This window comes from Lichtheimia ornata (genome assembly GCF_029851405.1).
Source record: "Lichtheimia ornata isolate CBS 291.66 chromosome Unknown scaffold00023, whole genome shotgun sequence".
Lineage (NCBI taxonomy): Eukaryota > Fungi > Mucoromycota > Mucoromycetes > Mucorales > Lichtheimiaceae > Lichtheimia > Lichtheimia ornata.
The window spans coordinates 340,929-355,094 of NW_026695343.1; the positions used below are offsets into that span (position 1 = coordinate 340,929).

Here is a 14,166-nt window from a genome sequence, read left to right on the forward strand (position 1 = left end):
GAGACAATATCACAATGCATTAACAATCATGTTGTTGAATCCAATGTCCATTCAATGAAAGTGAACCATGCGTGTTTACTAAAAATGATAATGGAAAAGTATTGCAAGTTGAAAATAAGGTACGGATGAATTACGTAGAGTCGACGAGTGTCACTATATCCTTGGTTGCAGCCACCATAAACATCCCTCATCCACGATTGCAAAGTAGCTGCTGCCTGCCGTGGCCTGAGTATTCCAATATCATCCATGGCTGCAAAAACGCCTTCTCAATGTTATAAGACCTCTTGTCAATGCCATCCAATCCATCATCATCCTCCGCCGCAACCACGCGATATGATCCCTCCGTCATGCTGACAACACGCCAAGTAACCAACTTAACATCGGCTAGGATTCCTTATCACTGCACATGATTACATCCATCCATCATTGCAAGTCCAATATTGCTGCTGGTATCCTTCCATTTCCATCCGACTGTTGATCAATCGCTTCCTTTGCCATGTTCCATCGCAACTCAACCAGGTGAAGATTGCTTGTATTGTTCGATGGTTGATATGGCATCATCCAAACTGAACATCACGTGGCCAAGGAAGCCAACCCGGTCAACCCCATCCATCCCACATACAATACCAAAGCAACGTCCAAATTCGTATCCATAGAAACTCGTATGTATTGAAAGCAAGCTGCTACACGTAAATAAAGCTGCTTCTATACAATGGCTATCTGCTGTCCACGTGAAAAAGGCTGTAAGGCAAGTCGCTGCAAGTCAAGGACGCTGTTTGAGACAATGGAGTAAAGACCTTGCTAATAGCAACTGCTGCAATGAACGCTGTTACGCTTGACGGTGGTAGACGAGTGTGCTAGAGCGTGTGTTGTGTCAAGAGAGTCGTGTATTGTAGAAGAGTGACGAGAAGACTGTGTGCATGCCATGCACGTGCCATTCAGCCAAAGACAATCGGATCAAGACAATTGTAGGATTGACATGATGGGTTGAAGCAGGAGAATCATTTGTAGCTGGTAGTTGTATACTTGAATGGGGCCAACAGTTGTGAATGGCAGGAAGAGGGAAAAAGCTGAGTGGAAGTGGAAAGTAAAAGATCAGACCCTAAACATTGATATTGAGATTGCCGTTCAGGCACGCTTGTTAATTTCGTTCTCATAAAGGCCTCACGCTTCAATATGCAATTTTGAGATACCAGCAAAATTTGAGTCTTCCCTATGCTGTATGCCTACATGGTTCATACGATCCCTCTACAAATGCCAAAGGCAGTTGGTGTCGCACCCAATGTAAATGGATCAATGGAAATTCCAGTACGATTATGTCATGTCAGCATGTATGTAACTGGTCTCTTTGAGCGTAGTGAGACACATGCCGTTTCAGGAACATACGTACTTGCCATTGCTTTTGGAAACTATCTCACGCATCATCCATGTGAACATCAGTGCTAAAAAGGCTAAACTCGCCGGTAAAACGTGAAATGGATGTTGCAGCATGGCTTGGTTGTGTGCTTTGTAATACATGTCGTAGCATGATGTGATGTAGTATGATGGGATACACTCAAGAAGAGGGGTGATGGTCGATGTGGCTCAGCCATGGGTATGTGGGGCTGGGGAGAAAGGGAGTTATGTAACACTAATTATGCCAAAAGATCAACGCTGCTTGTAATTGATATCCCAGCAATTCCGCAACGATCGGCAGCCCAATGGATGAGACATTTACAGAATCCTTGTTGTCTTCAAGAGAATGGGACATGACAACAACCATCATGATGGTGAAAAAAGGAGAGCGCATCATAGGAGAAGGAGAAGAGGCATTGAAGAAGAAGAACAACCTTACAGCTATGATGCAGTTCCCAGATTGACATCCGAGAATAGCCATCTTCTTGGTTCAACAACAACGCTCATCCTTGCAGCAACCCATTCACTCAGACCGCCTAACCACATTACATTTGCACATAAGGGGTTACAAGAAAACCATACCCTTGGTGAGGCCCTATTTCTGGTATCGGGAAAGCTTTACCTTGATCCATTTGACAGAAAGGTATATATAAGGTGAAATAGATGATTTACTTGTACTTTACTACTACTATACACCCTCCTATCCTACTCGTATTATAACATGAAAGCCTCGTTCTTTGCATTTGCCGCTGTCTTGCTTGCCACTTCTTTGGATTTGACCTCTGCTGCTGCTTGTGACAAGACTACCCAGGTTGATACCTGTGACAACCAGGAATGCACCTACAAGACCTTCAACGCTACCATTGTCCCTATTCCTCGCAGTAAGTTTTTACCATTGTGTGTTAGTGGAACTTATCTAACAACTTGCTTAGAGGACACCAAGTGGGATTACTACAGCTACTCATGTGTAAAGACCGATGATGCTTCCAAGTGTGAGAGCATCAAGCAAGAAGATGAGTGCCTTGCATCCCAATGTACTTGGCACGCATACTATGAGAAGAAGCTCAAGAGTGGTAAGTTGATTACATGTACATACTACACATCGATCTTCAACGTTTAACACGTCGTTCTATATCAAGATGAATACAAGACCTTTACTTTTTGTATCAAGGAGGTTGAATGCGGTGATGTTCTCAAGGACAAGGACATTTGCCTCGGGTTGGATCACTGCAAATACGACGATAAGTTGGGTACGTAGTAGTAGAACCCGATGTTGAATGAAAATGATGTAGCAATGGAATTATTAACATACCCACCACTACACCTCTTAGGCTGCCTTTACAAATAAGCGGATCGCTTTACAGCATTTAGTTTTTTCGTAACCCAAGAGAATTCGAATAAAGATCCTACATTCGAGCACATGATAATTTCATTGATGCTATTGGCAGGGCTGGGATTGTACATAATAATGCTGTGTACGGCCAATAACAAGGTTACCATGATTCTCAAATGATTGGAAACAATTGGCTTTGTCCACCATCATCATTGCCTAGGATACGGTTGTTCTTTGACTACTAAGTACGCTATCATGCATTCAAGACCCATCGCGCTCTTAGTGTGGAGTCCTCTTGTTACAGAAATCATCATAAAGGAGAATCCCTGCGTAGGATTGCAATAAAGGTTGGTAGCTTTTTCATGACTGTCGCCAATTGCTTGCGTGTCATTGTCATTTTAAGCATTCGATGGCTTCCAAAGGTATGGCTTTTTGGCACCTTCAAGACCATTCTTCATGCCATCCTATTGATGATTGCAACTACTAATGCTTGCTGCACGCATATATATGGTCTTGTTTGTTGGCATAGCCAAAGGAGCAATTCATGTCAAAAGCATTGGTGTATTCAAAGTCCAATAGCCAGAGGAGCTATCAACCTTGATCTGTATTACAAGATTCATGGTTTCCTACATAACCCATCATATGAGCCGTTACCAATAATAACATGTATTCCCTATATGAATACCAAGGCAAGTGCCGTTTTCACGTAAAGGTTGGGGCATGCAGCCAATGCCAACGTGGCTCAGTGGTACCACCAGCGTATTCCAACACAAGCAGACAATGATTTCCCGCACTGCATCAATCAATTACACGCCCCTAACTTGGAAGAGAGCTCGTAAAGAGGGATGCAACCACTCATTAATGTGCAACAACCACACCACAAGCATTCACACGTAATGTACATACAAGGATGATTGGATTTGCTCGGCTATACAAACTTCATGTCCATTAATAGCTTGTTTTCCCCTCTTGGCTTGAATCAACCTATGACTATGTTATCAATGTTTTACCTCGTTGACTTCAACATGTACACAAGAGCGTATTAGTCAAACCACACTTTTGGTGCAGAGAAGCACCATTCACAGTTCATTTAGACCTTTTTCTGGGTAGGCAATATATATAAAAAGGTGAAAATGATGAGAGCGTAAGCCTTACTTTGATCATTTTATCAATATGAAGCTATCGTTTGTTGCTTTTGCTGCCACCATAGTACCCATGTCAGGTTTCGTGGGTGCTGCTGTATGCGATAATCCCACCAAGGTTGATCGCTGTGACAACAAGAAATGCACCTTTGATGTTTTTCATTACCCTTTGGATAAAGATGGTATGTAACAAATGTTGGTTGCCGTAACTATGACACTGACCGAACACATACGTATGCAGGTGTTGAAGATACGTACAAGCGCTCTTGCGTTCTGCACGATGATTCTGTTAAATGCCATGAGCAGTTTAATCACGAGGAAGAATGTCTAGCCAACCAATGCGTATGGGAGTATTACAGACGTAAACACAAGGAGGGTGAGTGAAAGTAAAAAGAATGCCATGATGATACAAAGACTGATAGACTCGATATATACCCCTAAAAAGGGGGTTGGTTAACCGTACCACGCTGTGTTGATAATCTACCTTGCGATGCTTATGGTACCCCAAAGACAAAAGAATTTTGCGAGTCATTGGATTATTGCCGATGGAATGAAAAGTGGGGTAAGTACAGACATCGTGAATGAAAGGCATTCTGTGATTGACCCGTTGTTGTCATTCTTTCGTGGCAATCAGGCTGTATCGAGCGTACTTAGCAGTAACGGGATCATGACAAGCTCCCTTTTACTTTTCTTCTAAATGACCATTGTGGTGTTATCAAATACACGGAACATTGCAGCTGTGAGTAATAGACAAGCTATGATAAAAAGTTGTCAATCAGCTAGTGTGATCTACCAAGAATCAAATCACATGATTCTATGTAAGGGGGTGAATGGTTCAATGAGAAATGATGACAATGTGACAAGCAAAGAGTGATTTGGCAGGTGTTGCATATGTAAGGAAAACTTTGTGTAACTCGGCGACCAAGTTGGCAACCCGGATGAAATTAAGCGCACGACACGGGCGGCGGATTGTTCAAGAAAGGAATCCAAGGTGATTATTATTATAAAAAGGCACGATAGATACACATGTTGGATGTTTGAGAGGTGCGAGGGCTATGGGACTATGTGCGTATTAGCGTGTAATTTTACTAGTCTAGATAAAGAAACTAAAATAGGGTCTGCAGGTGTCTGTGTGTGTTTGTGTGTGTGGCGAAACGACGCGATTACAGAAGTCCCGAATCATCGCCTGACTTTTTGTGCTTTTTTGGTTCGCTCTTTTCCTTGACCACTTTTTCCTTTTTCCATACACACACGCACACACCCAATCTCGACAATGCCACCACTGGTCGAGACTCAAGTCAAGGACGAGCCTGTGTTGGTGTCAAGAGCCAAGCAAGACGAACGACCCCCCACTCCACCCGAGGACCAAGAGCAGCATCCTGATTACCGTTACCCCTTGTACCTTGGCAACTGGAAACGCTCCATTCCCTATGTCGATGACGACTTTACACGCGACGACATGGACGAGCCTCATCTGAAAAGGAAGCACACCATTCTTCGAAAGCACCCTGAAGTGGAAAAGTTGTATGGCACTGATATCCGCACGCTCTACGTGGCCATTGCCATTAATGCTATCCAGCTTGGTCTTGCGTACTACTTTGGCAGAGGTAGCAGTAGTCCGGTGTCATTATGGGTGTTTTTGGGAACAGCCTACTTTGTGGGTGCGACTTTGACAGGCATGATTGGTGTTATCATTCACGAAGCGTGTCATTGCTTGATCACCAAGAACAAGATCCTCAACCGATATGTGGGTTTACTCGCCAACATTTGTCTACCAGTACCTATCGCACAATCCTTTCGTCGATATCATATCCAACATCATTCGTGGCAAGGCGTCGAAGGTCTTGACCCAGATTTGCCTCTTGAATGGGAAAAGAAAATGATCCGTGGCAACGCGTTCACAAAGCTTGTATGGATCCTGTTGTATCCTGTCATGTACGTCGTCCGAGGTGCATGCATGCAAAATGATCGTCAACTCACCCTCAGCAAATGGGAGATCATCAACCTTGTATTTTCCATCTCCATGGATATTGCTATTCAACAAGTTTGTGGTTGGCGTGGTCTTGGATACCTCTTCCTCTCCCTTTGGTTTGGTTATTCACTCCATCCCGGTGCTGCCCATTTCATCCAGGAACATTATACGTTTGATGATGGTCAAGAGACATACTCGTATTACGGCGTACTCAATGTCCCCTTTATGAATATTGGATACCATAACGAACACCACGACTTTCAAAAGGTAAATGATGTTTTCTCTTTGTGCATGGGAGAAAAAAAATCACGAGAGAGTGAGAGAAACGATATCTGATAAAGGCATGTTTGATAATTCAGATTCCGTGGTCAAAGTTGCCTGCCCTCAAGGATACCGCCAATGAGTTTTACGATTCACTTTCTTATCACACCTCTTGGATTTACGTTCACTGGAAATTCATCTTTGACAAGACCATGGGACCTCAATCAAGACTGATTCGTGGCTATGATGAATTCAAGGCTGGTCGTTCCTTGCTTTCCAAAATGAAGGCATTTGAAGAAAAACACAAGTAAAACTTTCCCCCTTCTCTCCCTACTTTTTTGTTTTTTTACCCACTTGTTTATTTAACTGTCCCCCTTTTTCACGCCATCTCTGTATCTGTATATTCCACATGACTGAAAATTCTTCTCTCTTGCAATACATATTCTACCTCTTTTTGTGTAAATGCAACTAAACGCTCTTTTATTGAAGCCATGGATATACAAACTATGTTTGCTATGTAATACATGTGGATCTTCACGGTCAAATGTACGAGTCTTATGCTCTTCTACCTTGTCAGCGAGTAGTTTCAGGGCAAGGAACGACCTTGTTTGTGTGATACTGTAGAAGGCTCGCTAACCTGAAAAATGTGTATCCATAATGCAAGCACTGATCAACCCATCACCAATCCTTGATCATATATAGTTATACCCATTTGAAAGTAAATGTTATTGAGGGATGATGAGGGAAATCATGCTGGTAGTCTATGGGATGAGAGTGATGGCAAAAGTACGGAATGATGTGACAAAGAGGTTTGTGAATGAGTATCTAGTTGTTGTTATTGCTTGTGGAAGGGAACCATTCGGCCCACTTTTCGGATGCTGCTTGCTTGAGACGAACGAATGCGCTTCCCATATCATCCACTGCAGGACGTACATCCAAGAAGAAAACAGGGACACCAGGTGATTCTTCAGCACCCTCATAGTAATCAATGACATAGCGACGTTGGTCACCACATCGGCCAACATACCAATCATGACGATCAAAAGGTTTGGGAGAGCTAAAACCCATAAGTCAATAACCCTATATTTGACAGCCACACCATCCATTGAACTTACCCCCATAACGAATGCCACCATGCCTTTGGACTTATATCATTTGGACGGCCTTGCAAACGAACAAGATATGGATCCTCTTCACACTTGCTATTGAGCAAACCAATGAACGAATTAGCCAAATGTATACTTCTCCAATAACAACAACCCTACCATTCAAAGTTGGATTCCCATTTGAGTACTTGATCCCATGCTTCTTCATTCAAAAAGTTGTGGATATCAACCATGGTCTCAACATGTTCTTCGGGCGTTTCCCATCCCTTGCGTCGCAAAGCATTGTAGAATTGTTGTGGGCTTGGATATTCCCAACGAGACTCCTTATCAGCTCGTGGAATGGATGAGATAACGCGTTCAGTGGGCAAGTCGATTTGCTGGTCGGGTTGACGTTCATGACCAAGTTGACTAGGCATCATGTTGAGCTCGTTGATCTTGTCGGTGACAGGTGTCTGGTGCATGGGACATTCGGGAGGTGGTGAAGGCTTCTTTTCCTTTTGGTGCATGGGGCATTCTGCTGGTGGATTGACCTTTTTGGGAGGTTCAGGTTGTGAAGGTTGATGCATGGGACAGCTGGGTGGTGGTGGTGGTGAGGAGGAGGAGGACGAGCTCATGGTATATAAGTAGTCTTTTGTTTTCGGACAAAGAGTAGTTTAAAGCAAGCCCTGCCCGAAAAACCTTTTTGCAGGTGGGCGGTGACTGAAATTACAACACATGTGAGTGATACACACCCAATGCCCAATTCCTGGATAATGGGCAACATCCATCACTGCTACTACTCGAGATGGAGATAGCTAATCTTTATTGCCACTGAGCAACAATTCAAACAATGAGATAACAAAGTTTATTTAGATCATCAATGAGATCAAAGTGCTGTTACAACGTTACTCGAAAGCACCACCACAGGCTTGTGCACTGTGGCAAATAAAGGATTGATGCAGGGATTGGGAGGGTGGTGAAAGAACACAACCCCATGGAGACACCAGGTTTTTTATATGCCGCCACACTGACAACATCCTCCATCCCCCTGATTATGGCATTCCATCCGGTGTTGTATAAAAACGAGACTACTGCATGCTTAGCAACAACTCATTATCGATCAAAGTTTTCCGTACAACATGCATGATACAACATTGAGAAGCTTTTTTGTGTTTCAATGACTGCTTCCTCTCTCTGATCTCGTATCGATCTCATCTCGCCGCCCAATTAGTGCAAGGTAATACACAGCCAAACTTTCCAGCAGATTCTGTGATTAAAGGTCTGATGCTGCACCACCACCACCCTCATCATCAGTGCAACCACACACAGAAAAAGTTAAGGAAGTGGTTGTGACTTGTCCAACATTGATCGCAGCATCCACAGGGTTGCAACATTAGATCTCATGAAACATTCAGGGGGGTGTACGAGAGGAACGTGATGTTGCAGTGGTGGCGTTATTGTGCATTAAACATATACAAGAGAGAAAATGAGAATGTAGGAGAATGCGCAGCATCATCACATCACCAAACAAAGGGGTGGAAGATATGAGAAGAAACCTAATTGCCGGCATTTTCCTGGTCAGCTCAACCGAGAAGTACACCAGCTGTGGTGGGTGGTATATACGAGCCACAATTCACCACCTACTTCCCCCACCCACCCACACCTTAAGCTTTATAAAGGGCATACTACCGAGAGTTTTTGTTGTTTCCTTCTCTTTCTCTTTTGCCTTTTTACTTTTTACATTCACCCCTCTCTTTTTTTCTTTCTATACCCAACCACACAGACACACATATCACTGCTTGCTTGCCCTATTCCTTTTACATATCCAAAAACATGTCCGCGACTACTGCTATCGTAGGTGAAATGACCACCACTGCTACTACTACTATTACGGCCACCACGATGGTTGAAGAAAAGAGACCTATGCCCGAATTGCCATGGAAACATACCTACCGACAAGGTTTTGCTACCATTGGTGAAGGTCGTTGCCGTGAACCTTTTTCCATGTACTATGAGTTGCATGGCACTGGTCCTAAAAAAGTGGCTCTTCTCATGGGTAAGAATGAATGACATTCTTTGTTGCCCCTGAGTTGTTTCGTTCTAAACATGATTGTAGGCATGAATTCACCATGCCAAGCTTGGGACTATCAGGCAAGTGACGAATATACCCCATTGGATGAAACGGAGTCTCGGGGTGTCGTGTGTGTGTGTGTGTGTGCCAGGGGAAGTTTCGTTGCCTATTCTAAACCTTATTGATATTCACAGACCACCCATTTCGGTGCCCAAGGTGAATACACGGTGCTGACTTTTGATGCTCGTGGCGTCGGCTGGACCGGTAAGTTAAAACAAAAAGGTTGACGTGCTAGCTCATATGAGTGCATGTGTGTGTGTGTGTGCGTGTGTTGTTGTGTGTTGTGTTTTTATATATATACCTCTACCCCAATGGCACTAATTTCATATGATATATAAAATAGGCGGCAGCTGGGATTGGTACAATTCCGAGGATTGGGCACGGGATGTGATTGATCTTTTGGATCACTTGGGATGGACCCAAGATGTCCATGCTGTTGGCCATAGTGCTGGTGGTCAAGCCTTACTCAAGACCTTGCTTCTTTCACCCGAAAGATTTCGTTCAGCTGCTTTGCTCAATACAACAGCAGGTGGGATTCGTCCTTTTACAGGTCCTTGGGTGTTTATCTCCAACCTTTTTGTTAGCGACAAGAGCAAGCAAATGGAACGCTTGATGCGTATCAATTATACTGAGGTATGTTATCTTGTCTCCCCCCCCCCACCCAACCCTTATCACCCACATTCCCCTGTACATCTAACAACCCAACCTTGGATGATAGAATTGGCTCAATGAGAAACCTGAAGATGGCTCGTATAATACCAATTTCGAGAAATTGCAAGCGGTAAGTAAAAGTAGTACCACGTCTCCATGGCAACATGGTCTCACTCATTCATATGATATGACAGAGAATGATAGCACGCAATAGCAGAACCAAACCACAAACGGCAGGATCGTTGGTGAGTCAAGCCGTTGCATCGCTTCGCCATTGGGTATCGGCCAATGACTTGTACAAGATCAAGGCAAGTGGCATCCCTACTCTTGTTGTAAGCAGTAAGTACCCGATTTCTTTTTCTTCTTTGGATGATACCTCCTCTTTTGGAGGGGGGTTGCCATCCAACGATGCAGTCTTTCTTTCTTTTCTCTCTCCACGCCTCATTCCTTTACAATACACTCATACCTCCATTTTCCGGTTTCTTTTTTCTCTCTTTGTGATGGATTGGATTTTTCTTTTCCAAAAGATTCATGGGACAACTATGCGTATTTGAGCCATAGCCAATATCTGAATGACATGTTGGAGTCATGGAAATTTGTCGTGTATGAGGATACGGGTCATAATGTGCCCACGTCGCGTCATAAGGAACTCAACCAGCTCTTGAGCGATTTTTGGAAGCATGCCGATAATGTGTGATGGTGTAAAGCTAACAATACACAAGACAAGGAGTAAATAACTTTATATATATAAAAGACGTTAATAAAGATAGTATAAGGAAGTCTGCGTTGGTATATATGACGTGCTGTGTGAGTGGATGATGGATAATAAAAAGTTGGTAGGTGCAGCAAAAAAGAAGCATGGTGATATGGTGGGTGTACTATTATATACTTGGGACTATTAATGTGATGATGGCATGTGTGTGTTTTCATTTTGGGGGCTTATGCGGTCTTGATGGCTGAAGTGCTAGATGTTGAAGGGGTGTGATAATTGATAAGTGATGTTGGCGATGGTAAAAGAGGAGCAGCATTTGCCGTTGTTGTTGGACGACTTTCTGGTGGTGATGACAAGGGTGATGAAGGTGAAGGTGGGGATGTAGATGGATGTTGTTGTTGTTGTGGCGGTGATAAGGCTAATGCTGCTTCTCTTTGTTGTTTATCCCTTCGTTGTTGTTCAAGATGCAAACGCATGGATACACCTGTATGTGGTGATGGCTCTGGTGGAGGCTGAGGATCACGTGGATAGTCCCCTACAGCATGATGTGCATGCGGAAACAAGCTACGAGTACTTGTCAAGCTATAGTTGACACCACCCAACAAGGCCATTGGATCGGTACGGCGTCGATTGCGACCAGGCTTGTTGAAGCGTGCGGGTTCAAATGTTTGCCATACGTATTGTGAGCATTTTTCAGCATTGGGCAAGTCTTGGATCATCTTTGCAATGGTGTTTTTACGTAAACCAAAAAAGTCAGGCCCAACAGGGTTGTGTCCATATTCCTGGTTGCGGATGGCAAATGCACGTCTATCATGTGTGTATGTGTGTGAGCAAGAAGTTTCATATGCAAGTTGGCCCGCGTGTTCTTCTCCTTACCTGACAATGATGGTCCATACGGTGGTCGGTGTTGGCCCTGAATAGGTAACTGGGCAATCATCAGCAGTGACTTCAAACTAATATTGCATCAATGTTAGTCGTGTTCAAAATTGATATTACAAGGCTGCAGCTGCTTGCTTGCTTGCTTACTTACCTTTGGCTCACTTCCGTTGTCCAAAATGCGACATGTGTATTGCGTATCACTCTTGGCATCCACCATGCTGCGATACCACCTAAATAGGGGATGTCAGTTATCATTGAGAAGGAGTGTTTCAGAAAAGGGGATATGTACTTACTTGCGTACGGTGTAGTTGACAGGGTAAATGTATCGTTGATTATGGTAAGCAGGGCGATCGTATACGATAGTACCGAGGTCTACCACTGTCCATGAATCAATTTCAACGGGTAAAGCATAGTTGCCATTGGCATCACGCTCCACATCATAGTAGGTGCGTACAGCTGTGCTAACTTGTTGGGTCATAGAAGGAGGGTTCTTGGCATTGTTGCGTAAATGATCACCATCATGGTTCTTTTTACGCTTCTTGTTGCTCGGTGTGTAAATGACAGGTATGGAAGAAGTAGTAGGAGCAGCAGTAGGAGGATAATGTTGGTGATGATATGGACCTTGTGCCACGTCCATGGCTTCCTTTTTAACAATGGCTGTTGTATTGGTACGTGTAAATGCTGATCGTCGTTCTGGATGTTGATGTGTCATGATAGGATCATGATGAATGCTGACGGCTGTGGTTGCAGCAATACCTGGTGGGGGTGTAACAGGATCACTTGAGCGATAATGAGGAGAACCATGTTGTTGTTGTGAAGTTGTGTAATATGCACCAGCAACCCCTGATCTATCTGGAAAAGCGCCATCAGCAGTTGCAACGCGTCTACGATATGGGTCATTTGTTTCCTCATGCTGTTGCATAATGGGAGGTGGTGGAGACAACATCCGTGAGCGTTTAAAGGGTCTGCTAATATCGTTGCCAGGGAAAATAGGCTCTGGTCGGAAAAGTTGGGTGCTCGATGTGATATTGTTGGTGTTGGGAGGTGGGAGAATGGGTGCAGGTGGTGATGGTGATGATGACAGATCACGTTTTTGGTTGAAATGGTCAGCATCAAAAGAGGATCGAGGGCGAAAAGGAGAGGATGAGGAGCTGTCGGTTGATAATAATGTAGAATCACGCGATGATGGAGAGTTGTTAAAATGTAGCATGGCAGCCGATGCAGGACGTGGCTGTTGTTGTTGTCGTTGCTGCAATGTGGCATTGATGCCACAGCTGCACGCCGACAATGGTCGTGGTGATCGGGGTGCATTTCTGAAACAGTCAAAATCTTGGTTTCTGAGAGCATTGTAAAATTCATCCTTGCCCCACTTGAATGTCTACATACATGTAGGTTACACATCAGTCATTGCACGATATTCAAATATGGCCCACGTGATGTGGTGCATGTAAAAAAGCTACATGCAATATAGGAGAAAAAAAAAAGAAACATGTATGAGCCCTTACAGGTTGTAATTCAATGTGGACTTGAATGTGATCATCACCACCATGAACCTTGGCATCCACATGTTTGCCTTGTATTGTCTTATCTCCGGCAGAGGGGCTACTGTCAGGACCATCAATGATCCATGATAATAATCCTTGGCCTTCCCAAATGAGACCTTGCTGCTTATCATTCAATGCGGTGCAAGTTTCTTGGAAATTGGCTGTATACACCGATAAATCATGTTCCTGGCAGATCATGTCGGGACTAATGGTTGCACTATTGTAAGCATGCGTGATCCTTGTGACATTAAAGCTTTGCCCACGTTACCTTGAGCTGAAGATGGACCAAAGGCAACGTTTAAGAGGTACAGGCACAAAGCCATTAGACACCTTGTCGGCTGTTGACAAGTAAAAGGCAGCTAATCTTGTAGTTGATCCACCTCGGAAAGAGTAATACACTTTCACTGTAATATGAATGTCAGCAAAGAGTATTCGCATGCGCCATGATTTTAATAAAATGACGAACCTTTCATCTGGTGCTGCTGTGAGTGGGGGCTTGTACTATGCGATGGAGGTGGTGGTGGTTGTTGATCCATGGTAATGGGGAACAAGGGGAAAAAGTGAAAGAAGAAAAAGGACAGAAAAGAAAATTAAAAGAGGAAGACCACGCTCTTGTTATAAAAAAGGCACAAAGCAGTTCAATGTATTTGTGTATGTTGTGGAGTGGATTTATGTGTTGTGTGCGTGCTTTTGTGTGTGTGTGTGTGTACCCTTGCTAACCTGCACCCCCAACTACTGAATATGGTTACGCTTGCTTTTCATCCATACATGTATTTTCTCAACCAGATCTCACTTTTTCCTAACAACAACCCCGAAATGATGGGTCCGCCTGAAATGAAAATCATCAAAGTGCGAAATTAATGGGATGCACGAGCGTGATGGCTCTTTTGTGATATGTTTAAATGCGTGTGTGTGTATGCGTGTGTGCTGTGTGAGCATCTTTCTGTCAACCTTTTTTAAGCAATGGCTGTGTACGCCGGTAACAAGCTTTGGGTGTTGATCATTTTACATGACTTATGTGCAAGAGGATCGTCATGAGCATGCAAAGTAGCGTTTGTGAT

General features: G+C 43.7%; 6 protein-coding genes across 6 annotated transcripts; 4 read left to right on the forward strand and 2 right to left on the reverse strand.

The window, feature by feature from the left end:
* Nucleotides 1-2,116: 2,116 nt before the first annotated feature.
* O0I10_005704 (uncharacterized protein) lies at nucleotides 2,117-2,743 on the forward strand (the record flags this gene model as incomplete). The annotated part of the gene is made up of 4 exons (XM_058485742.1): nucleotides 2,117-2,276; nucleotides 2,328-2,468; nucleotides 2,535-2,645; nucleotides 2,727-2,743. 4 exons carry the CDS (start codon nucleotides 2,117-2,119, stop codon nucleotides 2,741-2,743), a joined length of 429 nt encoding a protein of 142 aa, XP_058343577.1.
* Nucleotides 2,744-3,901: 1,158 nt separating this feature from the next.
* Nucleotides 3,902-4,524, forward strand: O0I10_005705 (uncharacterized protein; the record flags this gene model as incomplete). The annotated part of the gene is made up of 4 exons (XM_058485743.1): nucleotides 3,902-4,052; nucleotides 4,112-4,246; nucleotides 4,316-4,432; nucleotides 4,505-4,524. 4 exons carry the CDS (start codon nucleotides 3,902-3,904, stop codon nucleotides 4,522-4,524), a joined length of 423 nt encoding a protein of 140 aa, XP_058343578.1.
* A 619-nt stretch (nucleotides 4,525-5,143) lies between these two features.
* O0I10_005706 (uncharacterized protein) lies at nucleotides 5,144-6,414 on the forward strand (the record flags this gene model as incomplete). The annotated part of the gene is made up of 2 exons (XM_058485744.1): nucleotides 5,144-6,109; nucleotides 6,202-6,414. 2 exons carry the CDS (start codon nucleotides 5,144-5,146, stop codon nucleotides 6,412-6,414), a joined length of 1,179 nt encoding a protein of 392 aa, XP_058343579.1.
* A 514-nt stretch (nucleotides 6,415-6,928) lies between these two features.
* On the reverse strand, nucleotides 6,929-7,823 carry O0I10_005707 (uncharacterized protein; the record flags this gene model as incomplete). Its single annotated transcript, XM_058485745.1, has 3 exons — nucleotides 6,929-7,160; nucleotides 7,219-7,305; nucleotides 7,369-7,823. The coding sequence occupies 3 exons, from the start codon at nucleotides 7,821-7,823 to the stop codon at nucleotides 6,929-6,931; spliced, it is 774 nt and encodes a 257-aa protein (XP_058343580.1).
* Nucleotides 7,824-9,021: 1,198 nt separating this feature from the next.
* O0I10_005708 (uncharacterized protein) lies at nucleotides 9,022-10,667 on the forward strand (the record flags this gene model as incomplete). Its single annotated transcript, XM_058485746.1, has 7 exons — nucleotides 9,022-9,244; nucleotides 9,305-9,387; nucleotides 9,454-9,523; nucleotides 9,663-9,952; nucleotides 10,038-10,100; nucleotides 10,165-10,309; nucleotides 10,498-10,667. The coding sequence occupies 7 exons, from the start codon at nucleotides 9,022-9,024 to the stop codon at nucleotides 10,665-10,667; spliced, it is 1,044 nt and encodes a 347-aa protein (XP_058343581.1).
* Nucleotides 10,668-10,909: 242 nt separating this feature from the next.
* O0I10_005709 (uncharacterized protein) lies at nucleotides 10,910-13,641 on the reverse strand (the record flags this gene model as incomplete). Its single annotated transcript, XM_058485747.1, has 7 exons — nucleotides 10,910-11,489; nucleotides 11,559-11,635; nucleotides 11,713-11,791; nucleotides 11,855-12,939; nucleotides 13,067-13,310; nucleotides 13,374-13,509; nucleotides 13,572-13,641. 7 exons carry the CDS (start codon nucleotides 13,639-13,641, stop codon nucleotides 10,910-10,912), a joined length of 2,271 nt encoding a protein of 756 aa, XP_058343582.1.
* Nucleotides 13,642-14,166: the final 525 nt, after the last annotated feature.